The sequence below is a fragment of the Sciurus vulgaris genome (genome assembly GCF_902686455.1).
Source record: "Sciurus vulgaris genome assembly, chromosome: 5".
NCBI lineage: Eukaryota > Metazoa > Chordata > Mammalia > Rodentia > Sciuridae > Sciurus > Sciurus vulgaris.
In genome coordinates this window covers 73,552,164-73,578,094 of record NC_136465.1, presented here as the reverse complement: position 1 = coordinate 73,578,094, position 25,931 = coordinate 73,552,164, and the positions used below count along the sequence as shown (strand labels likewise).

At 43.6% G+C, this 25,931-nt stretch overlaps 3 protein-coding genes and 1 long non-coding RNA gene across 10 annotated transcripts in view; 2 read left to right on the top strand and 2 right to left on the bottom strand.

Annotated features, from left to right (window-relative positions):
* The window catches only part of VAMP1 (vesicle associated membrane protein 1), a 99,414-nt gene extending 77,360 nt beyond the window's left edge, over positions 1-22,054 (top strand). Inside the window, exon 5 of the mRNA XM_079141120.1 lies at positions 21,916-22,054. Within this exon, the coding sequence (XP_078997246.1) occupies positions 21,916-21,971 (56 nt within the window). The 3' untranslated portion in view covers positions 21,972-22,054. The remainder of the gene's footprint in view (positions 1-21,915) is intronic.
* On the bottom strand, positions 6,624-16,266 carry LTBR (lymphotoxin beta receptor). Its single transcript, XM_079141127.1, is given in 14 exon segments — positions 6,624-10,712; positions 11,020-11,224; positions 11,705-11,778; positions 12,061-12,168; positions 14,271-14,368; positions 14,528-14,624; positions 15,012-15,030; positions 15,033-15,171; positions 15,249-15,298; positions 15,300-15,323; positions 15,325-15,377; positions 15,692-15,701; positions 15,703-15,798; positions 15,934-16,266. Coding segments are annotated over 14 exon segments (1,311 nt in total). The 5' UTR covers positions 16,030-16,266; the 3' UTR covers positions 6,624-10,470.
* On the bottom strand, positions 17,817-25,918 carry LOC306661847. Of its 7 annotated transcripts, none has more exons than XR_013763973.1 (3): positions 25,315-25,918; positions 19,212-21,608; positions 17,817-19,071 (listed from the first exon to the last, which is right to left on the bottom strand). It is a non-coding gene; the product is annotated as an uncharacterized lncRNA (long non-coding RNA). The 7 variants fall into 7 exon arrangements; XR_013763974.1 differs by lacking the exon at positions 17,817-19,071 and adding an exon at positions 23,996-24,091 and having other exon boundaries at positions 21,363-21,608; XR_013763975.1 differs by lacking the exon at positions 17,817-19,071 and adding an exon at positions 24,008-24,091 and having other exon boundaries at positions 21,363-21,608.
* On the top strand, positions 22,123-23,213 carry LOC306661840 (eukaryotic translation initiation factor 4E-like). Its single transcript, XM_079141119.1, has one exon. The coding sequence runs from the start codon at positions 22,363-22,365 to the stop codon at positions 22,861-22,863; it is 501 nt and encodes a 166-aa protein (XP_078997245.1). The 5' UTR covers positions 22,123-22,362; the 3' UTR covers positions 22,864-23,213.
* Positions 25,919-25,931: the final 13 nt, after the last annotated feature.

The following is a 25,931-nucleotide window of genomic DNA, read 5'->3' as shown; positions in this document are numbered from 1 at the left end:
ACCAAACATGTTAGAGAACTCCAAAATAAAATATTAGGTCTAAAAAAGTTATGTGCAAGTTCTGTATGAGGAAAATTACAAACTTGGATGAGAGAAATCAAAAACTAAATGAATGAAAGGATAATCCATGTTCATGGAGAGGTAGATTAAATATTGTTAAGATATCAGTTTCTTCCCAAATTCACCTATGGGTTTAATACAATTTCAGTCAAAATGCCAGCAAGCTATTGTGTGAATATCCACAAATTGATGCTAAAATTTTAATTTTTATGAGAGGCAAAATATTCAGAATAGTCAACAAAAATATCAAAAAAAGAAAAAGGTGGGAAGAGTGATAGTATCTGAGCTCTGTAGAAAGTTATAGTAATCAAATCAGTGTGGAATGTGAAAGAAGAGACAAATAAATCAATGGAACAGAATAGAGAGCCCAGAATTGGGACTCACATAAACACAGCTAAGTGATCCTTGAGAAAAGGAGCAAAGCACAACATGGAGAAATTGATCTTTTCAACAAATGATACCAGAACATTTGAGCATTCAATACAGAAAAATCTAAAAACAGAACTTACGGTCTTCACAAAAATTAAATGTTTTAATGAAAATCCATTAAAATCCTAGAAGACAACCGTGGTAATCTAGGTGACCTTGGGTTTGGTGATGGCTTTTAGATTTGACACCAAAGGTACATGCCATTAAAAAAAGAATTGATAGGGTAGGTTTCATTAAACTTTTCAGCTCTGTGAAAAACACTTTAAGAGAGTGAAAAGATAAACCACAGACTGGTAGAAAATATTTGCAAAATATGTTTCTGATAAAGGATTGTTGCATAAAATATACAAAGAACTCTTGAAGCTCAACAATAAGAAAAGAACCTGATTAAGAAAATGGACAAAAAAATCTCAGTCGGCTTCTCACCAAAAAAGATATATAGATGGCAAATGAGCATATGAAAAGATTATCCACATCATATGTCATCAGGACAATGCAAATGATAAGATACCACTGCATAGTTATTAGAATGGACAAAGTCTAGAGCACTGACATCCCAAAATGCTGACAAGAGTGTGAAGCAACAGGAACTCTTATTCATTGCTTGTTGGAAAGCAAAATGATACAACACCTTTGGAAAACAATTTGGCAGGCTCTGACAAAACTAAACCTACTTTTACCATACGATCTTACAGTCACACTCCTTAGTATTTATCCAAATGAGCTGAAAATTGTGTCTACTCAGAAACCTGAACATGTATGTTTTAGCAACTTTATTCATAATTGACCAAACTTGGAAACAACCATGATGTCCTTCAGTAAGTGAATGAAGAAATTGTGATACATCCAGACAATGGAATATTACTCAGCGCTAGAAATAAATGATCTGTCAAGTCACATAAAACAAATAAACAAAAAGCCAACAAACAAAAAAACAGAAGAAACTTAAATGTGCATATTGCTAAAGGAAAGAAGCCAGTCTGAAAAGGCTACCTACTGCATAATTTCAATTTAATGACATTCTGGAAAAAGCAAAACTATAAAGACAATGAAAAGATTAGTGGTTCTCAAGAGCTTGGAGAGAGGGAAGGATGAATAAGTGGGCTGCAGGGAATTTTTAGGAGAGAGAAATTATACTGTATATTACAATGGTGGTTCATGATATTATGTATTTGTCAAGACCCACAGAATGGTACAACAATTAGAGTGCACCTATTATGTTATCAATAGGGTACATTAATCATAATGAATGTATCAGGTTAATGGAAGATGTTACTAGAAGGAGAAACTGCATGTTTAAAGGAGAAGACAGGGTATGTGAGAAATCCTCATACTTCCTCTGTGATTTTTTTGAAAGACTTGAAATTTCTAAAACACAAAGTCAATAAGAACAAACAAAACACCACTTTCCTTCAATTCCACTCCCTTCTTCAACTGTTGACTTATTGCTCTCCTCCCTTCACAGCCAGCTTCTTGGAAAGAATTGTCTAAATAATATGAAAAATTTGTACATTTGTTGATGCCTACTATGTGCCAAACACTGTATAATACAGGTTTTTTATTTACTCCCTGTAAAATTGCTGAGCTATATCTCCAGTCCAGAGTTGTTTTTCTTTTTGTTTTTTAACTAGTAATTTAGCCCAGGGATACTGAGCTACATACCTAGTCTTTCTTATTTTTATTTTGAGTCAGGGTCTTGCCAAATTGCTGAGGCTGGCCTCAAATTCGTGATACTCCTGCTTTAACCTCCTGAGTTACTGGGATTATAGGAATGTACCTCCATGCCCCACTCCAGCCCAGGGTTAATAAAAGAACCAATATTTGATGGTATACCGTTGGACTTTAGAATGCTCTTAAAATATTTTAGTCAAGGATACCATTTCCTCCTCAGATTCTCTGCATTACATAGCAGTATGGAACACTGTTTATTATAGTCTGTGTTCATGGTGTCCTCTGGTTCATAATTCTGAAAGGTGCTGTGTGGAATTGTGCAGTGTGGTAACCCTGCTTACCTCCCCTCCAACCTTTATCCCCCTCTCTTCATTGGATCACTCTTGCTTAGATCAGTTGATCACATTTTATTAAATTCAATAGACACTTTTCCATCTTCATCTTATTTGATCTCTCGGCAGTATTCTACAGATCAATTACTCCCTTCTTAAAACATTTTTTCTCCAGACATCAGCTTTCCTTTCTTCCTACTTCTTTGGCTTTTCCTTTGCAGTGTCTTTTGCCAGTGTTTCCTCCTCTGCCTGTCATTATATGTGGGAGTTCCACAAGGGGTCTTGTCTTATGCCTTCTTCTCTTGTCACTCTTACACATTTTGTAGGTGATCTTATCTTCTCTTGTCCTTCAGTTATCATCTAAATATTTAGGACTCCCAGATTTATGTCTTTAGTCTATTCAACATCAACATTTGATTGTCTCACAGTCACCCCCTAATCCTCAAGGTGGTCTTTCACCACACTAACCCAAGCCTGTTATCTTATTTTCCTTTATGTGTGAAACATACATCCTAGCAGAAAATTGCATAAGTATGGATATATAGTTTACTGAATAATTATAAACTGTAATGATTATGTTATTACCACCTAGATCAAGAAATGGAGCATTATTGGGAATTCAAAAGTCATTCATGCACCCCTTTTTAAAAAATATATTTTTTTGAGTTGTTGACGGATCTTTATTTAATTAACTAATTTATTTATATGCGGTGCTGAGAATCGAACCCAGTGCCTCACACATGCCAGGCAAGTGCTCTATATTTAACTACAACCCCAGCCCCATTCACCCCCTTTTGATCATAACAAACTTCCTCCTTCCTAGAGTGATGATTAAATGGCCTTGGATGATCATTTCCTTGGTTGTTGTTATATAGTTTCACTACTTATGAATGTACCTCTAAACAACATAGTTTAGCTTTTTAAACTTTATGGATGGAATCACACTTTTTTTTTTTTTCCTATCTTGTTTCTGTAGGAGAGGAAATAACCTTTTTCCTTTGCCTTCCTAAGATCTCTGGCTGGGGCCCAAAAGTTAGACTGACAAAAGATTAACAAAAGAGGGATGGGTGTAGCTCAGTAGTAGAGTGCATGCTTAGCACTCCTGAGGCTCCGGGTCCAATCCCCAGCACCACTAAAAAAACAAACAAACAGAATTTATTAATGCATGCATTCTGCATACGTGTAGGAGAAACTCAGTGATGAAAAACTTAAAGCAGGGAAGTTTAGAAGGTTAGAACTTGGGTTTATATTGCATTTAACAAAGAACAATGAATTTACAGAGAATGACAAGACAAAGGAAAAGGGTTTTAGGCTTCCAAGATCAGTAAACTATGGAAAGGTAAATATATGAGGAATTAATAAAAGGCAGTGTTCAGTAAAGCTTGTTAGTGTTATGTAGATTCCATCTTCCTATATTCTATGAGCTAAAAGTCTCCAGTGACTGAGTCTAAAGCCTGCTTCTAGGCAAGTGGTGGAGGAAGGGCAGAAATACTTTTTAATTTTTTTTTTTACTGATTGCATCTATTGTTTTTTTATTTGTCTCCTGCTCAAATAATGTTTATGACCAAGTGCCATATTTTGAAATTGCAATTTCAACTTCCTATACTTCTTTTTCTCAATGAAATGCTTATGAGATTCATATTCATTGCCATGTTTCATTTAGTTCACCCAACTTTCACTACTCTATAGCAATTTCACGGCAATGATTATACCATTATTTATGATAATGAACGTAGTGTTTTATTTGCAGTCTTTTGTAACTGGAATTATGAATACTCTTTTTATTGACTTTAATGTACACAAATCCTGGTAATTATATGCATACATTTCTCTGTGTATATACCTAGGAGTGGACTTGCTGAGTCATAGAGTATTGTCAACTGTACTATAAGTGATTGAACCAATTTACATGTCCTAGCAACGTGTGAGAGGTCTGAATAACCCCACATGTTTGCCCTGTTTTAGTATTGTCAAAGTTTTGAATTTTTGTCAATTTTGTGGCATTGCTTTTATTTTATGTATTTCTCTGATGTTTAGTGAGGCTGAGCACCTTTTTTGGTATTTATTAGCTATTTGAATTTCCTTTTTTGTGAAGTGAAGGGTTAGGTCTTTTTTCCAAATGTATGTCTGGATTCTCACTGTCTCTAACATTTTTTTCCCTGGGTAATCCTTACTATCTTGTTATATTGTTGGTGTTTTTCCATGAGTTTGAGTCTTCTCAGACTGCTGCAACAAAATACCATAAAATAGGTGACTTGTAAACAACAGAAATTTATTTTGCATAGTCCTGAAGCTGAGAAATCCAAGATTAAGACACCAGCATGTTGGATGTTTGTTGAGGGCCCATTTTCTGGTTCATTTAAGGCTATCTCTTTACTTTAATTTCACATGGTGGAAGAGGTGAGGGTCTCTCAGAGTCTCTTTAAAAGGGCACTAATACCAGAAAAACATATACTGTCCTCCACTTCCCACCACCATTGACAGTAAAAATAACACAGAAATACATCATGGAAAAGTTGCAAGAAACAGACTCTTTCTGGGAAACAGTGCAAAGGAAAGACTCAAAGCTAAGTGGAAAGATAAAAACAAGTTATTACTAGAGGAATTTTAAGCCTCTGGTGTGTTGAGGATAATAACAGCAAAAGCAAACATTCAACCCAGCCCATCTCTCAAGGAGATTAACAGAATCCTTCACACTAAAGAGCTAGCAGAAGGAAAGGAATGCTCCTCTTTAAAAAAAATTATGTATATATATAATTCTTGTGGTCCTGGGATTTGAACCAGGGCCTTATGCATGCTAGGCAAGCACTTTACCATTGAGCAATACCTCCAGCCTAGTATAGCCACCTGTCAATAAAAAATCACAAGGCACACATAAAATAGAAATAAAAGCTTGAAGAGATAAAGAAATCATCAGCACCAGACTCAGAACAGACATGGATTTTAAAATAACAGGATTAATTGGGCACAGTGGCACATGCCTATAATTTCAGTGATTCGGGAGGCTGAAGCAGAGGATCACAAGTTTGAGGCCAGCCTCAGCAACTTAGCAAGGTCCTAAGTAAAAGGGCCTCCAAATAAAAACTGAAAGGGGCTGGGGATGTAACTCAGTACAAGATTCAATCCCCAGTATAAACAAAACAAAACAAAACTGAAAAGCAATTAAAATAACAGGATTAATATAGTAAAAGATTTAATGGGAAAAGTAGAGGAAACAACATGCCAAAATAAGATTTTATTCTTTTCAGCAGGGGAAGCTATAAGAATGAAATGGAAATATTTGAAATAAAAATATGGTAACAGAAATGAAGAATACCTTTGAGTGGCTCATCACTTGACTCATTGTAATTGAAGAAAGAATCAGTGAACTTCTATATATAGGTCAATAGAAATCATCCAAACTGAAATGCATAAAGAGAAAAGAGGGAATAAAAAGTAAGAAAGAAGAGAGCATTCAAGAATACTAAATGATTAACATGCATATAATTGAAATTCTAGAAGGAAAAGAAAGAACAAACAAGGAAGAAGAAATAGTTGGAGAGAGAATGGCTTAGAATTCTACCAAATTAGTGAGAGACAGCAAACCACAGACTCAAGAAATTGAGAGAACACCAACCAAGATAAATACCAAATAACAACCAACATTGGGAGGGATGGGGTGGGTGGAGATGGGAAGGACATTAGAATGAGGCAGACATTATTACCCTATATACATGTATATACTTGTATGAAAAGAAATTTTTTTTCCCGGTGCTGGGAATTGAACCCAGGGCCTCGTGCTTCCAAGGCAAGCAAGCACTCTACCAACTGAACTATATCCACAGCCCCCCCCCCAAAAAAAAGCTAAAAAAAAAAAAAAAAATTATCACTGTCAAAAAAGATAATGAAAAATAAATTTAAAAAATATATATATGGATTACTGAGTGAAAAGGGGCATGAAGTAATCTTTCAGAAACTGTGTACCCTGGGATGGTAACATACGAGTATCTACATATGTAACGTTTCTTTGGGCTGTAAATTTAAGATTATCACACATTTCACTATACTGAAAAAAAAACAATGTAGTGGTTTCCTATTACTTTTAGGGTAAAGTCCAAAGTTCCTATTATAGTTTACAAGTTATGTGTGTGGTTTTTTTTTTTTTTTTTTTCTTTTTGGTGATGGTGGGCATTTGAACCCAGGGCCTTGTACTTGTAAGGCAAGCACTCTACCAACTGAGCTATATCCTCAGCCCTTGTTTTTAAGTCTTGATGACCTGTTTCCTGCTTACTTCTCCATTCTCATTCTCTTTATTCCCAAACCTCAGGCAAATTGTTTTTCCTATTACAGGGCCTTTGAGCATACCATTTGTGCCACCAGCCAACTCTTCATTTTCCTTTGGGCTGCATCTTGAATTTCCTCTGGAGACATTTCCTGGTCTCCGAGCCTCGATTAGGTGCCTGATTATGTGTTATGTTTCTCTTTTGTAGCACTCATCTCACTAATTATTTCACAGGCTCCACAAGGTTATGAATCAAGTCTGCCTTGTTGCTGTTTTATCTTAAAATGCCTGGTACGTAGTAAATACTCATTCAGTATTTTTCCAAATGTTAATTTTGAAAGTGAGGCTCAGATTAATTTAACAAACTAGTAGGCAAAGGCCTCAAAATACAAGGTTGAATACAAACCCATCAGCACATCCTAGTAACTGTATTTCCAAGGTATATTCCCAATCCATCCACTTTTCTCATCTCCTTGTTGCAATAGATTCCACCTGATCTCTCTGCTCCCGGTCCTTTATTTGTTATCCATTGAATTGTTATGAAATAGTAAGCTATAGGTACTTCTTTAGCATAGCAAAACCAATACACTTATTTCAACTCCTGCTTAATGAAAAATTGCTGTTAAAATCTGGAATAAGACGGAGATGTCTGTTACTATTTAACATTGTTCTGGAGGTGGGCAATGCATTTAGACAAGATTAAAAAATATTAGGTGCTGGGCACAGTGGCACATGCCTGTAATCCTATGACTCAGGAGGTTGAGGCAGGTGGCAAGTTGGAGTTCAGCTTCAGCAATTTAGGTCCTAAGCAAATTAGCAAGACCCTGTCTCAAAATTTAAAAGAAATTTTTAAAAAGGTCTGGGAATGTAGCTCAGTGGTAAAGTGCCCCTAGGTTTAATCCCCAGTACCAAATTAAAAAAAAAAAAAAAAAAAAAAAAAAGGAATATGAAATTGGACAGCAGGCATAATTTCACATTACTTATGGGTGATAACCTGAGAAAATTAACTGAAAACTATTATATAGAATGAAAGAATTCATTTGGTAGTGGCTAGGTTTTAAAAAATTAAAAGAAAAGATCTCATTTATTTATCACCTACAAAGATAAAGCACCTATGAATGAACTTAATAAGAAATGCTAAAATCTGTACTAAGAAAACAGGGTGGTACCACAGGGACACAAATAGAAAGGTATCAACAAATAAAAAAGTATACTGTGTTCTTGATAGGAAGATGTTAATTCTCTCTAATTAATCCATGATTTTAAGGCAGGCTCAATGCAAATGCTAATAGGAGTTTGTTTGGTAATAATACAATATAAGCAGTTATAATCCTAATTTTGAATGGTGTCACAGGGCTTTGCCTCAGCACCATTTCTTTAAACATCTTTTCTGCTTTTATTTTGTCGAAAAAATGTATAATTTTTTTCTCTAAGCATTCTGGAACAATTATTAAGGATTCATGTTATTTGGCTTTATCATATAGAAGGAGGAGGAGGATTTATCTTTGTAAAGATACAACTTGCCAGCTGGGCATGGTGGTGCACACCTGTAATTCCAGTGGCTCCGGAGGCTGAGGCAGGAGGGTTGTGAGTTCAAAGCCAGCCTCAGCAAAAGTGAGGCACTAAGCACCTTAATGAGACCCTGTCTCTAAATAAAATACAAAATAGGACCGAGGATGTGGCTTGGTGGTTGAGTGCCCCTGAGTTCAATCCCCGGTACAGCTTGCCATTATTTTCTTCCTGCAGAAAGAAGGTGGACCTAATACTTCCAGTCAACCTTAAATGACCCATCCATTCAGTTGGCCCAGAGGATTCCTGGGGTATGTGTTTTGCTGCCATACCATCTTGACGAACGCCAGTAACAGGCTTCCTAAGACTGGATCTATGACAGTGGCCTTTTATGGAAGGAACAGTCAGCTGGCAGGAGCTCTCCTAGCAATCTTTCAAGCAATGATTGCCTTACCTGGCAGCATGGAAGATAATTTGGGGGAGGAGGGCAAATATTTACTAATAAGAACACTAGGGAAGTCTTAACGTTCTTTTTGGGATAAGACAAAAAGAAACAAACAGAAAATCATGAGTGCTCCTGAGCTAAAAGGGGCCAGCCGTATTTCTGTTCAACAGACTATGCACTTGGCCTCCTCTCACATTCTGTTTCATGTGTACATCCTTCCCTTCAACCAGCTCTGGAGAATACTTGTCACTTTGTGCAGTGGCTAAACATTTGGGAGTTGACTGAGACTTAATGTCTGTGGAACACAGAGAGATCCAAGTGAGAAGCCAGCCTCTTCTACCATTCAAACAAATTCTGGGGTCTGGGGGATGTAGCCCAGTGGCTTGCCTAGCATGTGCCTAGCGTAGCCCTGGGTTCCATCCCCAACATCATAAAAACGAAAACAAAAAAATCAAATTCTGGAAGGGTGTGATATATTAAGTTTTTATTACCCTCTAGAGCCGGATTGGGTGCAAAACCTGGCTTTGCCATTTGTGACTAAATTTATCGTCTTTAAAATCAGGGAGGCTGGGCGCATGGTACATGCCTATAATTATTCCCAGTGTCTTGGGAGGCTGAGGCAGGAGGACTGCAAGTTTGAGGCCAGCCTCAGCAACTTAGCAAGGACCTCAGTAACTCAGGGAGAACCTGTCTCAAACAAAACAAAACAAAACAAAATGGCGCTGGAGGTATAGCTCAGTGGTAAGCATCCCTGGTTAAATCTCTAGTACGCCTTTCCCCCCAAAAAATTACCCTGTCTGTGCCTCAGTTTCCTCATTTGTTAAACAGAAGTAATATCTACTTTGTGGAGTTGTTATGAGGATAAATAATTTGTGAGGATTAGATAAATAAGTTAATCATAAAGTATTTAGAATACTGCCTGACATGTTAGCAGTTGCTGGCTAAAATTGTTATTATCTTATTACCTGAATTACATGTATGGGTCTCTCACACATATACCTTTGTGAGATTAATTGTATTTTGATGTCTTGACCTTTGCCTTTGACGTTGCCCTGATGGATTAGTGTTTCTATTTAAATCCCAAGAAAATGAATTATCTGAATCTCAGTCTCCTCTTTTATTTGCATGCGGCTAAATTCATAAATATACTTGCCATTTTCCTCCCCTTCCCAAATTCTCCCCCATACCTAGTAACCCTTCCCAAACTCCCAGTGTTCACTGACTTGCTTTCCTCTCTTCCGGGAGGTGAGGAGGGGTGGTCCTCCAGGTAACTCCACCTTCCTCCAGGGTCCACTCAGTCCACATGAAGTATGGGCCCTCAAAGGGCCTCTGAAACTTGGGGATGAGCACCACAAATCCTTTAGAAGTCCCAGTGATGTCCTTGCAAATGACCATGTGACTGGTTCCCCTCTGTGTCACACTTTGGGTGCAGACTGCCACAATGGGCAGCAGTTTAGCATCACATGCCCTGTCCGTGCCTAAGGCTGAGCTGCTGCAGCCCCGGTGGATCTGCAATGAGGTCTTGGGCCAGTGGTAAGAGTCCTGTGATGGGCACTGTACCCAGGGAGTGCCTGGCCCTGCTCTCCAAGAAGTGTCTGAGGCCCAGTCTTTCAGAGCTCTGCCTCTCGGGGCCCTGCACAGGCTCCATGTGAATTCTGTGTAGGTCGGCAGCCTCAGGGGAGAAGGTGCCCTTGGGCCTTTCTTCTCCTTGTGTTTCTCAGACACCAGCAGGCATGGGTGACCAACTAGCTCCTTGGGCCCTGTTAGAGGGCATGGTACCCCATTGTCTCTGTCTCAGCCAGGTGCCAAGCTTTCCCATCTTCTTGGTAGGGTGTAGAGAGCTCAGAAGGGACAGGGGCACCCTCTTCAGGAATGGGGTATGGAGGCTCAGGGGGAGCTGTGGGGTCTCCAGGACCCCGTGCTCCCCCTAGTACTGGACCATTATAAATGTAGATGTTGCCAGTGACAGTCACAGAGCCGCCAGTGACGTGAATGCCATTGGCACCTGTGGAAAGGACGGTGGAATGAGAGAGGTCAAATGAGACTAGTGAAGGAAGACCCCCATGACAGAACAGACTGCTGCTCCCTGAATTCTGCCAGCCTTTTTCCAGCCTCCTCCCAGCCTCCTGCCCTTCCCTCCCTGTCCCTTCTGTTTGAATTTTTTGCTCTTCCTGTCTGTCTAGCCTCCGCTTTGGTCTTTTTGTTTCGACTGGCCATATTTTCCCTCCCTGCAACCATCCCTCTCTTCCTTCTTTAACATCCCTCCCTCTCCACACTCCCTTCTTCTTGCTGGCCTGCCCAGGCTTACTCACCATGGGCCACGTGCCCTTGCTCTCCAGACTCAGCCTCTAGCTCCCTGGTCTGGACCAGAGGACTCTGCTGTTGTAGCAAAACGGGAGTTGGTGGGGGCCTGGCAGGGGCCGGGGACAAGTCTCCAGAGATGGGCAGAAGTGGTTCTACCAGGTCAGGGAAATGTGGGTTGGCTTTCGGAGCGGGGCATGAAGGGGACTCCTCTCCCTATGGAAAAGAGAGAGAAGCAACCAATGATGAGGGACCGAGACCCCCATCTTTTATATCCTGTGCCATGCTTTGGCAATTCACTGCCCATCTCTACTCCTCAGGGTCTTTGCACCCCCTTTCCCCCACTTCCTGGAGCACTTTCCCCAAGATACCTCCCTAGCTGGCTCCCTCATTTCTTTTCTGCTCAAATATCAGCTATCAGATAGGTCTTCCCTGTCCACTCTGTTTAAAATAACATATCTCCATCCTTTGCCACTGTCCCCCTTCCCTGCTTTATTTAGTATTAAATAACCTGATACATGGTTAACTTTATTCTTTTTCCCTAGCATGTGAATTCTAGGAGGTGAGGTGCTTTACTGCTCACTGCTATACCCCCATTTCCTAGTACACTGCCTGGCATAGAGCTCAATAAACTATTAGTTAAATGAATATATGTGGAAGCCTGAATACTTTTTCTGGTCTGCTCCCCCATCGTACCTCATCACCTCCACCCCTTCTTGCTGTCTTCTCAGCCTCCCCCATTACTTCTGGATGCCTCTTGAGCAGGGATCCTGCAATGGAAAATGAAATGGGTGAAAGGCCTCAAGCCCCCAGCCTCTCCCATCCTCATGTGTTGCTGCCCATCCTGGGATCCCAGAAAGAACAGGCTGTTATTATCCTTGTCCCCTGCCTCAGAATGAGGGCTGGGTGGAGAGAATGGCATTTATTTTGGGGGACAGGCATTGAGAGCCCTGAGGGGATGGGAGGAGGTAAAAGAGTTTGAATTGGGGAAGTTGAATATCCCTCCCAATACCCAACCATCCATGTGGGAGCTGCTGCGAGCTCCTTCCTACCCAGCTTCCTGCAGAGAGAGGGGTGGCTCTTCCAAGTGCAGGCAAGGACAGTGGTGAGGAGCAGAAAGGAGACCAATGGCAACAGGATGGCCAGCACCAGCATCATTCCTGCCAAGAGAGCAGACAGGGGGGTGATGATGGCCGGAAGGGCAGAGGGGGAGGAAACTAAGGAGGAGCTTTCCAGTTCTCTGGCAACCCAGACAGAGAAAAGGAGGAGCAGCTTTTATTGCTCCAGCCACAGTGTAGAATTAGAGCCATTTCCCTTGGAGAAGGGGAACTAAGCTGGCTTGGGAGGACCTCTTGACAGCCACAGAGACCCTGTTATGGATAGAGATGGATGTAGTGTATGTGCCTCTTGCTCAGACACCACCAATGGGGCTGCCTTGTGGGTGAGAGATGGGAGCTTGGTGGGTGGAAGGCAGTAGGGGAGGGGGGTCTTGGGGCTGTAAAGAGAATCAGGGCACAGGGTAGAGCCACATTTCTGTGGCCATGTTACAGACGGGCCACTGCTGAGGAGCTGAGACTGGCCCTGTATACCTTATACCTGGGTTCTTTCCCAGGGATGTGATTTTAAATCATTTCATCTATTTGAGCATCAAATTTTCATACACAAAATAAGCACGTTAGCTTATATACTCTGTAGATAAGTTTAGCTCTAACTTTTCAGTTGTATTTGATACATAGTTAAAAGTTCTGAGAGGACATGAAAAAATATTTAAGATACATTGCTGAGTGAAAAATCAGGTTACAGGGGCTGGGGTGTAGCTCATTAAAAGAGCTTGTACTTAGTATGAATAAGGCCCTAGGGTTCAATCCCCAGCACCAAAAGAGGGAAAGAAAAGAAAAATTGTTATAAAACATTAAAATCCACTTTTAGTGAAAAAAAATTATATGTATAATTTTGCACAGGGAAATGTCTGGGAGAATATATATCAAAATAATTAAGAGTGATAGCTCTGTGGGTAAGTTTGTTTTGCTTTAGTTTTGCATATCTGAGTTTTCTAACTTTCCACAATGTGCATATATTATGGCATGGGATTTAGAGTAAGAAAGACCTGAGTGCAGAACTTAATAATTGCAGTCACCACCTGGGTGATCTTGGGCGAGTCATTTAACTTCTTTGCGTTTCCATTTCTGCATTCTGTCAGTGAAGATAATAATAGGATCTACTTTGTAGAATCATTAGGAGGATTAAATGAGATAGTGAATGGAAGGTGTTTAGATTGCCTGACATAGCTTTCAATAAATAGAAGCTTAATTATAAATGTTTGGTAATTTAAAAAAATTAAGAAACCAGTCAATTCATGGGAAAATCCCAAGAGTCAATTATCTCTCTAACAATGTAAGTATGGAATCTAGTAATGAGGTATTCAGTCTAGTCAATGGATTATATGAAGGAGGCATGTCCAAAATGATGACACTGTCAGTTATAATCACATCTCAGTGTAGGAATATTTCTTATTATATATAACTTTAAAATTGTGTGTGTGCCAGTCAGAATGGCAATCTTCAAGAATACAAATAATAATAAATTCTAGAGAGGATGTGGAGAAAAAGGAACACTTTTACACTGCTGGTGGGATTGTTAATTAGTATAACCACTTGGAAATCACTATAGAGGTTCCTCAAAAAACTAGGCATGGAGCCATCATATGACCCAGCTATTCCATTCCTTGATATTGATCCTGAAGAATTAAAGTCATCATACTACAGTGATACATGCATATCCATGTTTACAGTAGCACAATTCACAAGAGCCAAACTATGGAACTAGCTTAAGTGTCCATCAATGGATGAATGAATAAAGAAAATGTGGTACATTGGAGTTTTATTCAGTCAAAAAGAAAAATGAAATTGTCATTTGCAGGAAAATGTATGGAACTAGAGATCATTACATTAAGCTAAATGCAGAAGGTCAAGGGTCATATTTTTCTCTCATGTAGAAGCTAGAGAGGAAAAAGGAAAAGAAAGGTTGGGGGCAGGGATCTCATGAAAATCAAAGGGAGGTCTGCAGAGGAAAGGGACTAGAGAATGAAGGCAGGGAGGGAGGGGGAAATGATATTGGCCAAATTATATTGTCATATTGTGTGCATGTACAAATATGTAACATCAAATCCCATTGTTATGTACAACTATAATGCACCAATAAAAAAATGGAAAAAAAAAGTGTCCCAGATCCCACTTTGTGTCCCTTAGTCCTCACCCCTCACCTGGCATCTCGGGGGGCAGTGGCTCTGGTGGATTTATGCAGATTGTGTCAGACTCGGGGGTGCCTGGAGCTTCCTCTACTAGGCCTTGGTCCTCACACCTGCACAGGAAAGAGAATTGATTGTGATCTCCTGCCCCTGTCCACCAGTGCCCAACTCAAGGGATACAGGCTGGAAGTGGCCAGATGAGCACATGGAATCAAGGATGGGAGCAGCTGAGACTTCTTTGACGGTGGAAAGGTAAGGGCAGGGGCACTTACCTGGTGTGTGGTTGGCAGTGAGCGTAGGGAGAGGAAGTGTTCTGGAAGTGCCCTGCCTTACAGGGGACACAGTTGTTGTCCTCCTGCCTTACTTCATCTGGCAAAAGAAAGGAAGGCCAGCCCGGATGAATGGGAAAAAAGAGCCCACTGTGAGCTTCCTATAAAAGGTCTCCTGCTTGCCAACCACCCTACCCTGTAGCTTTCACCTTCCCCAAGCCTGCTCTTCTGCCTGCTGTTTTACCCTGCCCTCCCCAATGCTGAGAGGAGCCCCCTGTGAGCCAGCACCCATCCCAATTCTACTTCTCTGCTGATCCCTTCTGTGATTTTTCTGCATGGAATGAGAAGAGGCATTTTATGCCAAAGAGACTACCTAGCATGGCCATGGCACAGTTCCATGCTTCTGCCTGTAGTTCTATGCTCCTTGCCCTTACTCGAGTTCAACACCCAGCCTCCTTTCACCATCTGCCCTCAGTGACCTCTGGACCTTTAAGCTCAACTTTCAGTGGCCAGGCGGGGCACTCTGAAGTGGCTCACAAAACACACACTCAGGTTCTCGAAGGGCACAGAACATTCCTGGCTGGCAGCGGCACTCAGTTTTTTGCGATTTGCTGGTGCAAGGTGGCGACCTTCCTTGAAGCCCAGCACTGGTGGAGAGATGGGAGAGCTCAGAGAAGGGCTATGCTCCAGGAGGTCCTAGCCCCCCAGCATATCTTCCACTTACCTGAGTCCACAGGGGCGACACAGCTGGCAGATGGGGAGGTGGTTCCAGTGCTTCATTGTAGGAGTTTTCAGCACACCATTGCACATGCTGTGTCCTGGCTGTGGTTGCATTCAGCTGAGACATAGGTGCCTATTGATTATGAGTGGGGGCAGCAGGGGCGTCAGGAGGCCAGCATTCTAACCCCTAGCCTCTGCCCCTTGCTTGGTGACTCCCAAGACTATCCTCAAGTCTCTTTGCCCCCTGCATCCTACATGGCTGTTCAGCTACTTTTCAGTGAGGTAAAGGATGAAGAGGCCCTATTTAAGGGGCAAATCTCAGTGCCCACATGACAATGGCTGATGTTTCCTCACTGTCTCTGTTGGCTAATTCTCCTGGGGGATACTGTCTGCCTTTCCTCTAACCCACATCCATGCCTTAGGCTTCCTGGGGCCATTGCCTCTCACCTGGGGGGCAGCCGGAGGGAACAGCAGACCTGATGCTTGGGCTCGTAGTATTCCTTTTCCTGGTCCCAGCAGGTTTTGATTTGATTCTCCGAGCTGTCTGGTGGCACCTTCAAGGGGAGAAGGAGGTTGAAGGGAGAAAGAATGAGTCAGGGGTAAGCTTGGGAGCGCCAGGAGTGGCTGAGAGGCAGGCTGCCCCACACCCTCTTCCCTACATTCACCAGCCACTGGGGCCCCTCCCTCACCAGCTTGAGGCTGGATGCCACTAGGAGCCCGCAGAGGCTCAGCAGGAGTGGCCCCCAGGCCAGGCCGCAGGGAAAGACCCGCCCAAGGCGGCGCATGGCGGCCACCTCGCCCCGCCCCGACCAGACGGTGGGAGGCCTGGGAGGAAGGTGGGAAGGCCTATACGTCCAGAGCGGCGGCGATGGCGGCTGCTTCCCAAGCCAGCGGCTGGTGCTGACGTGCCCCCCCGGGGCCGGGAGCGGCCGGGCCTGGCCCTCCAGGGCTCCAGCGGCCAGGGATCAGGAAGTGGGAGTGGAGCGAGCCGGTCGCGGGGGCGGGGACAGGGAGCGCTGGGAGCTGGCCTGTCGCAATCGCAATGGGGGAAGAGGAACAGGCTTGGCTGCCTCGATGCAGGGCGGGAGGGGGTGGCCGGGAAAGCACGTGAGGACAGCAGGCCCGGAACCGGGCCTCCTCCCTTCTTCGGAAGCCTGACCAGGAGAGAAGGGCTGCCAGAACAGGAGGGCCCAGCTGGTGGGACAAGGGCAACAGAGACAGTGGACAGCCCTCAGGCTGGCCTCCAAGAGCCTGAACCCGGAGGAGGAGTGCACAGCTGGGTGCCAGGTCTGAAAAATGGAGGTTTCAGGGACTGACAGTGTCTTGAGCAGAGACTCAGGGACAACCAGCAGATGCAGCTGTCTGGGACCCAGAATTCCTGCTTGGCAGATGCGTGGGTGCCTGCCCTGCTCTGTGACTTTTAAGACAAATTACAAAGGGATAACAAGTCAGATGGGCCTCCACCCTTCAGACCCCAACCCCTAGGGAGACTTGATAGAGTTGCAGCTGGTTCTGAGCCCGGAGGGTGGAGAGGATGTGCAGACTGAGAGTTCCTGATGAGCGTGGACAGCTGGGCATGCTGCTGGGCAACCCAGTTTCAGCTTCCTCACCCATAAGCCTCTGTATCCTTTGAATATGAGGAAGCTAAGAGCTTCCCAGTGCAGCCCCCTCACCTTCAGGAAAAGACTGAGGCTCAGGGTGCCAGGTAGGGGAGACCTGTATTCCAAGGTTACTTAGCCTGGTGCTTACCTCTTTCTTTCCACCATCTTCTTTCAACCCATTAACAGCCCCACAGGGCTGTTTCACAAATGTTGCCACCCAGCCTGGCTGTTTGGTCTCCAAGTTTCAGTCCTCTTGGCTAACTCCTACCTGTTCTTGAGGAGACACTCTGGCTCTGGGAACCATCTGCTTAGACCATCAGTGCTTCCCTAGGAAAGCTGCTCTCTGTACCCTGCTTCCCAGCAGACTCTGCAGTGGCTGGGACCAAATCTTTTGAGTCTAAACATATTCTGACTTATATCACATGCCCATACAAATTTATGGAATAAATGAACGATGTGCATCTTGCTTGGCCAATCCATGGACTTGGACCAGGCTTCAGGGGTCCTGATTTCCAGGTCCTGGATCATTCCAGCAACCATGCTGCCTCCTTGTAACTCAGAGGTGTCTCCTTTGGTATAAGGAGCTAATTTTCTCTTGTGCTAGTCACCAGTACCCCCTCTCTGGCAGCCTCTGTTTAGCAATCATCTTTACCCTGGTTGGTCAGATGGCCACATAGGCTCTTAGTGGAGGAGGTGGGAGGAAATGCTGGTGCAGGAGTGTGGGGAGAAGAGATTACAAAAGACTGAAGGGACCTGCTTTAGATATTGCACTCTGTGAGGGGCTCTCTCCTCACCAGCACTTGGCATGCTCTTGGCAACTGTGAATATGGATGATCCAAGGATGCCTAGAGAGGGAAGAAATATCTAGATGGTGGACCATTTCTCAGGGCTGCAACTCTTTCCAGATTTTAAGGAGTTGGACTCACCCTGACCTCTTAAATGCATAAAGGAATGGGTATGTAGTAGCTTTAAATCCTTTTTATTAAAAAATTTATTATGGGAATTTTATAACACAATAACAAAGGGGAGAATAAATAATACTGGGATCCACCATGTCCTCATTACCCAGCTGCAACTCATGGCCAGTCTTCTTTTTTGTATGCCTCCTTCCCATACCAACATAAATACTCTGCTAATCCCCCTTGATTATTTTGAAGCACATTCAAGACATCATGTCATTTCATTTGAAAGTATTTCGAGCTTTTACTCCAAAGAAAAGGAACTCTTTTCTTTTAATTGAGGTAAAACATGAATGAAGTGTGTGAAGTACACAATCTTACACATACAGACTGGTGAATTTTCACCCTTAAATATTCTGTGTATCCCTCCCCAACATTTCTTGCACTACAAAAGGTTGCTGCATGCCCTTTGCGGGCACAGATAACCACCTCTCTCAGATCCTTTTTAACCTCCGCTGGCTGTACTGGGCATCTTTACTGTGCCAGTAAGCTGCTGGTTCACTTTTGTATCTGTTCTCCACCTTTCCCTGTACTGGGAACTACATTTCCCAGACCTTCTTTCCCTCTGGCTTCTGCATGGGTTCAGCCAATAGGAGGTGCTGGTAAATGACAAGTGGGTGGAGGAAGGAAGACGCCAGGCCATCTCTCCCCACTGTATTTTCTGGCATCACTTGCAGTTGGTTGTATTTCTACACTCCTTCCACAATCCCATTTCCTATTGGGGAGTCCCCACTATTTGGTTGCTGCTAAATAGCTTTGAGAGCTTGGTCTCTAACACTGGGATACCCTTCTGTCTTCCAGCCGTAAAGACAGAGAGGGAAGCTGCTTCCTGCTTTTCTGCTTTCTTACTGCCTCTGTTGGCTTCTCAGCATTTCCATCATCCATATACCAATTCCCTGTTGATTTTTTCTCATTGGAAGAGTGTTTCATATTTCCCTACCTAACCTATGACAGACACATCAATAAATGACTATTATGCCTACCCAACCATCTCTTGGAGGCAGAGACTCACAAAGACAAAAAATCCATGAATTCTTTGTGGGCAGTACACCGTTCTTTGCTTCTTTCCTTTTGTTGTACTTTGCCAGCTTCCTTGAAGTTTTTACTGACGTCCACTGGGCCAGCACAAGACCCAGATTGAGTACCCCACACATCCTTAGAACATGTGAGAGTGATGTGGTAGTGCACACGTGTAATCCCAGAGGTTCGGGAGGTTGAGGTAGGAGGACTGCAAGTTCAAAGTCAGCCTGAACAATTTAGAGAGGCTCTGTCTCAAAATAAAAAATAAAAAAAAAATAAAAAGGGCTGGGAATGTGGCTCAGTGGCTAAGGGCCCCCTGGATTCAATCCACTGGTACCCAGAACAAACAAACAAACCAAAACATGAGAGTGGGGTCTCCTCCCAGACCTTCTTCAGAGGGGGTTGATGAGAGGGTCCTTCTTCCACAGGCCCATGAAGAATTCCAAAAGGGGATTGGTGTGAATTTAGTCTTCCAAATGTTCTTTCTTTCTCTTCTCTTCCTCACACTACTCTTAGTCAATGGTTGCCCTTGGACAGGATCTGGCAAACACTGAAAAATGAATATAACCATTGAGGGTTGACTTTCTCCACAGTGGGGACAGTGAATACTTTACCCGGTTGTTCTCAACTAGGTGACTTTGCCTCCCAGAAGACATTTGGCAACATTCAGACATTTTTGGTTGCCACTATTTGGAGGTACTATTATCTTCTAGGGCATAGAAAACCAGGATGCTGCTAAACATCCCATAATATGCAGAACAGCCCTCCACAACAAAAGAATTATCTGGCTCAAAACATCAGTAGTGCCATGGATGGTAAATGCTGTCTTCACCAAGGGAATACGCTTTTAATTTTAACTTCTAAGCATTTTTCCAGACACTATCTGGACTAGACTAAGAGTGAAAGGGAGGGATTTTTCTGATCCATCATTTTAGAGTCATAGTTCATAAATGAAGATAAAAGGATTGCTGTTTTTCCACAGTATGTAACCCAGGGTGGAGCAGCTAATTAGCTCTAAGTGGTGAACTAAAGAGTTGTATTTAGCCAGACCTTGGTGACACACTCCTGTAATCCCTGGGTCTCAGGAGGCTGAGGTAGGAGGATTGCAAGTTTGAGTACAGCCTCAGTAACTTAGCAAGACCCTGTTTTCAAAATAAAAATTTAAAAAAGGGCTGGTGATATAGCTCAGTGGTAAAGAGCTCCTGGGTTCCAATACCAGTAACAACAACAATATCAAAAAGAGTTGTATTTAATTAACTCATTTTTACTCTAGAAAGGATATAGGTTGCAAAGAAAAAAGTGGAGGAAATTTAAGTAAATTAATAAACCACAAATAAATGGTTTATCAGAGGAAGTTAGGATTGTTATGTTTAGGGGCTCCTTTCTCATTGCGCATCCCTTTCTTTTAAATATAAATTTTGGATCTTACCAAAGATGCTAATTGTGGGGCTGGGGTTGTAGCCTCAATGTTAGAGCACTTGCCTAGCACATGTGAGACACTGTGTCCTTAGCACCACATAAAAATAAGTAAATAAATAAAGTAAAGGTATTGTGTTCATTCTACAACTAAAAAAAATTTTTAAAAAAAGATGTTAATTCTGCTATCCTCTGCAGAGTGAGTCAACAAATAGTGACAATTAAGACACGAGGTCACCAAGATGAAAAAAACTAGGTCCCAGTCCCTCAGAAAACCCATAACATATGTGTGCATGTGCACATGCCACACACTCTAGCACAATAATAGTAAAGAGCAGCAAGTGCTGAGATAGGCTCTCCCTGGGAGTGTGGAGGAGAATGATTTCCTTCTATCATACTTATCTTTGGAACATAAGAGGCAGGAAGAGCTTCCAACTCATAACCTTTTTCTCATGGAGGACCTTCTGGTTTCAGTTCTTTCCGGGCAACCTTTGTACATTTTTATGGCTATACCAAGAGTTGGAGGGTGGCTGATGTTGGGACAAGGCTGGAAGGAAGAGCTGGGGCTCTGGGAGAGGCAGCGGGTAGCCCTGGGAAGGGAGTGCTTCCTAGATAAGGTCAATAAGACCGCTGACCTCCCATACAACAAGACTCCACTTCTGTCATGTAGCTTTTTTTTTTTTCATGTGGTCCTGAGGATCGAACCCAGTGCCTCCACCACATGCTAGGCAAGTGCTCTACCACTAAGCCACAACCCCAGCCAAGATTCCACTTCTGGAAGTCAGGGAAGCAGTGTTGAGCTTGGAAGCGGGGTTGGGGTGGTAGTGCTGCACAGGGAGGAGGCTAAGTTTTCATTCTGGCCCTACTTCAACTCCTATGTGACTGTAGGCAAGTCAATATGCTTCTGTGGGCCTCGGTTCTCTCATGAGTTGAGCACGGGGCCACATGCAGGTTGTCTGGCAAGGCCTTTGCAACCATCTGGCCTGCCTCACCCACCTCTTCTTGTCCCATCATTTTTCAAATGGGAATGCTGGGGCCCAGAGAGATAAATTGTCTTTTCCAAAGTCACACAGTTTAAAAGTAAAAGTGGAAGTCATAGAATAGTATCTGTAACATGGTCACACATGAAAAAAAAATTGTATGTTTTATTTAAGAAAATACATATGAATCTACACACAAAAAGATACAGACAGGGCTGGGCATGGTGGGGCAAGCTTATAACCCCAGTGACTTGGGAGGCTGAGGCAGGAAGATTACAAGTTCAAGGCCAACCTGGACAACTTAATGAGACTCTGTCTCAAAATAAAAAATAAAAAGGGCTGAGGATGTAGCTCTGTGGTAGAGTGCCTCTGGATTCAATCCTTAGTCCTGGGGGAAAAAAAGAAAAAATGACAGATATAAAGTAATATTAGAGTGGGTCTTTTGGGGCTGAGGGAAGGAAAAGAAATGGAACAATGCAAGCTGTTTTTCTTCCTTATACTTGTGTATTGCTGGGAAACTACTGCGACAAAAATGTATTGGTGTGTTATTTCTACACTTTTAACAGATATTATTTCAAATGGAGTTCTGACAAAAGCAGGAGTCTCAGCTTTCTATTTTTCTCACAGCAAGCTTGCTCTGGCCCATTCCAGATCTACAGTGCTGTGGTCTCTAAGCTGCTCTTGTACCTTGGCAGGACGTGCCAGGATCATCAGACTCTCCAGACCAGACCTTGCAGTTCTCAGCCCTTGAGATGAAGACTCATTCTATCTTAAGTCAATGGTTGGATTTCAGGCACCTGCTAGTGAATAGAAAAGGTAGGACTGGATTTTTTCCTCTCACCCTCCACTTCAGGAGCGGTTGTGCGATCCGATCCATGTAAGATGGCGACTGTGGAACCGGAAACCACTCCTACTCCTAGTCTCCCGCCTACAGAAGAGGAGAAAACAGAATCCAATCAGGAGGTTGCTAACCCAGAACACTATATAAAACATCCTCTACAGAATAGGTGGGCACTCTGGTTTTTAAAAAAAAAAATGATAAAAGTAAAACTTGGCAAGCAAACCTTCTACTGATCTCTAAGTTTGATACTGTTGAAGACTTTTGGGCTCTATACAACCATATCCAGTTTTCTAGTAATTTAATGCCTGGCTGTGACTACTCACTTTTTAAGGATGGTATTGAGCCTATGTGGGAAGATGAGAAAAACAAACAGGGTGGAAGATGGCTCATTACATTGAACAAACAGCAGAGACAAAGTGACCTCGATCGCTTTTGGCTAGAGACACTGCTGTGCCTTATTGGAGAATCTTTTGATGACTACAGTGATGATGTATGTGGAGCTGTTGTTAATGTTAGAGCTAAAGGTGATAAGATAGCAATATGGACTACTGAATGTGAAAACAGAGAGACTGTTAGACATATAGGGAGGGTATACAAGGAAAGGTTAGGACTTCCTCCAAAGATAGTGATTGATTATCAGTCCCATGCAGACACAGCTACTAAGAGCAGCTCCACCACTAAAAATAGGTTTTGTTGTTTTAAGAAGACACCTTCTGAGTATTCTCATAGGAGACTGCGTCAAGCAATTGAGATTTGGGAGCTGAACCAAAGCCTCTTCAAAAGCAGAGTGGACTGCATTTAAATTTGATTCCATCTAAATGTCACTCAGATATAAGAGAAGTCTCATTTGCCTTTGTCTTGTACTTCTGTGTTTATTTTTTTAAAAATTTTTATTATAGTGTCCACTATCCCAATCAAAGAATTACAGTCCACATCATCCTCAGAATCCATAAATGTGTTCCTAGCCCACTCTGTGTTAGCTTAGTAGAATTACCACTACGAACACGTTTTACCCATCCACAATATTTCAAAAGAACTTGCATTTCTATACCTTAATAGGAAAAAAATTGAGTTTATGTTCCATTGTATGCAGGGGCATATTTTGCTGTTTGAAAGAGTATGATGCATACAGTTTTCTAGCAATTTTCTGTTTCTTTTGACAGTGTTATCTTTGCTGTACTCTTGCTGATGGCTGCTAGATTTTAATTTGTTTGTTTTCCCTACTTGATAACATTAGTGATTCTGATTTCAGTTTTCCATTTGTTTTGCTTTTGTTTTTTCCCTCATGTAACATTGGTGAAGGATCCAGGAATATGACACAAAGGTGGAATAAACATTAATTTTGTGCAAAAAAACAAAAACAAAAACAAAACGTTAGGGCTGGGGATATTGTTCAGTTGGTAGAGTGCTTGCCCAGGAAGACAGTCCAGTACCAAAGAGCTGATGAAATCATGGGCTCTATGTGGGAGCGAACAGCCCCTGCCTTTCAAATCTAGGGGCAGGGGGAGCCCTCAAGGAGGAGAATTCTGAATTCCGTTTATAATTCTGATGCTATTCAGTTTTATGACACCAGGTCAGAAAACCAGCTTATCCTCGTGGAGGGCCAATTCCTTTTTCTGGAAAGTGAAGTCAGCTTTTCCTTTTCCTAGTGGAGGTTTCACAAGAGATGTCAAGGGAAACAACCAGACCAGGTTTAGAATCCTGGTTGACACCTGTTTTTACTTTAAGAAATCACAAGAGACAGACACAAGATCAGGTTGTACCCTGACCCAGAGGGTACAACCCTTTTTACCTGGTGAACTCATTCTCCACCATCCAGCTGAGAGGCCAGCATCTCTGGGATCTCACCTGGAAATGAGCACCTCCCTTGCACTCTCAGAGTGCTTGGTTCTTATCTCTGCCTCCAGAATCCTTATCTTATATATTGCAACTACCTGTTTGCAGACCTGTTTCTTTCCACGAGCATAGATCAGTGCTCAGGCTGGCCTGTGCTTGCAGATCAGAGCACATTGGAATGCCCAGGCCTGCTGCTGGAGGGAGGGAGGCAGGAAGAGCCAGTGACCACACTCCTGCACTCTGGGCTGCCTCCTGCAGGACCCGAAGGTGGCAGACCTGTCTTGTGAAGGGCCTGAGCTACACGAATGGATCTCCAGTGTCTCCTTGGGTCCTCTTTTTGGGCCTGATTCTCTGACCCTTCCCTTTTGACTTGCTCACTGCTTAGTACTTCCATCTTTATTCTTTTGCTGCATTATATTTGAATAGAGGTCTTGGAGAAAAATAGCCCCCAACTAATTAGCTCTCTTCCACAGCAGTGTAGACTTGGACCATGCTCACCCTCTTCCTCCCAGACACCTAGAATTGACACATCCCTTTTTGCCCTCTCAGTGCTCTCTGTCCCTGCCTTTCCCTGGCTCCCAGTCTCTACCCGCAGTACCCTGCCTGGCCCCTATGCTACCTCTCAGTGCCCACATTCCTGCAACCCCGTGACCAAAACAGGGGACATTACACATTCTTGGCCTGGCAGTCAATGGTGTAAAAAAGAACAGAATGTCCCAGGGCCCCACCCAGCCCCCAGCTTCACCTGGGCCCCTCCCTGGTCTGGATAAGGCTGAGCAGGGGGGTAACAAGTCTGGAGGGATGAGGATGGAGGAGGAGAAAGAGGCAGCAGGGGTCAGCAGTTATTCCCACTTTTGTGGAGACTCTTCTTTCTCTCTAGGACCTAGGGATGAGGCTGAACTTTGGAGGGACCCGCAGTATGGGGGATCCTAGCTCCTGGAAGCCCTCTTGAGGCTCTCTCCCCTTGCTTTCCTGCCTAGAAGAAAGACTCCCTTTGGGGCTGGCTCTCTGTACTTTGCTCCTCTGCCGCTGTGCCCCAGAGCTTCTCCTTCATCCCTCTGTCCCAGCCCTTCACTTCGACTGTCCTCCTCCTCCTGTCTCCCCTTTCTGCCTTCCCTGTTCTCCTGGTTTCCACACCCTAGTCTCACTCATCCTGGCTCATCCTCCTTCCTGTTTTGCCCTCTTGGCTTTGTGTTCAGGATTCTTCTACCTGTTCAAGATCTCCAGTGCTCATCCACCCTCTCCCCCACCCAGTCTCCTTGCCTCTCAGCTCCTATCAATCCCCAGCTCAGACCTTTCCTCAGGTCTCCTCCCACCTTTTCAGGTCCCTATACTCCTGGGCTCCCCTGCCCCCAGGAGTCTTTCAGAGTGCTTTCTGCCCAGACTCCTCCTCTGCTCCTCCCTCTGCCCTGCTCACCTTTAATTGAGATGCTAATGAGTCTTCTGTCCCTTCCATCCCTGGCCAACAGGCAGGCAGGCGGGCTCCCAGGCCAGGCCGCTGCACCTGTCAGGTGAGGGGGAGGAGAGGCTTGGCTGCCAGATTCAACTGGAAAGGAACCAGTCCCAGCCCAGCCACACCTGGGAGTAGGGAGAAGGAGGCAGCTTAGACCTCCTGGAGCCCTGCAGTCCCAGGGCAGAGAGGGAGTCAGAACAGAGCTTAGAGGCCAGGGCCAGACACTGGAGAGAGGGCCCAGGTGAGAGAGGGAAAGGCAGAGGAGGAAGAGGAAGAGAGGCAGGATCAGAGAGCCTGGCACAGGGAGAGGAGACTGGCAAGGAAGAGGAGAACTGAGAGAGACTCAAAGAGAAGCAGAAGGCAGACAGAGAGGGAGTGAGAGGCAGGAGCCAAGCCACAGTCCTGAAGGAACAGGGCTAGAGGCAGACTGACCAGCAGGGCAGAGGCCTCCTGCTGTGGAGACAGAAAGGGAGGTGCTAGCGCGGAAACCAAAGGTGGCCTTATCTGGGAAGCAGAGAGGCCACTCCAGGGAAGCCCACAGCCAGCTCCTTGGCCCAGACTCCAGCAGGTCAGCTGGCTCC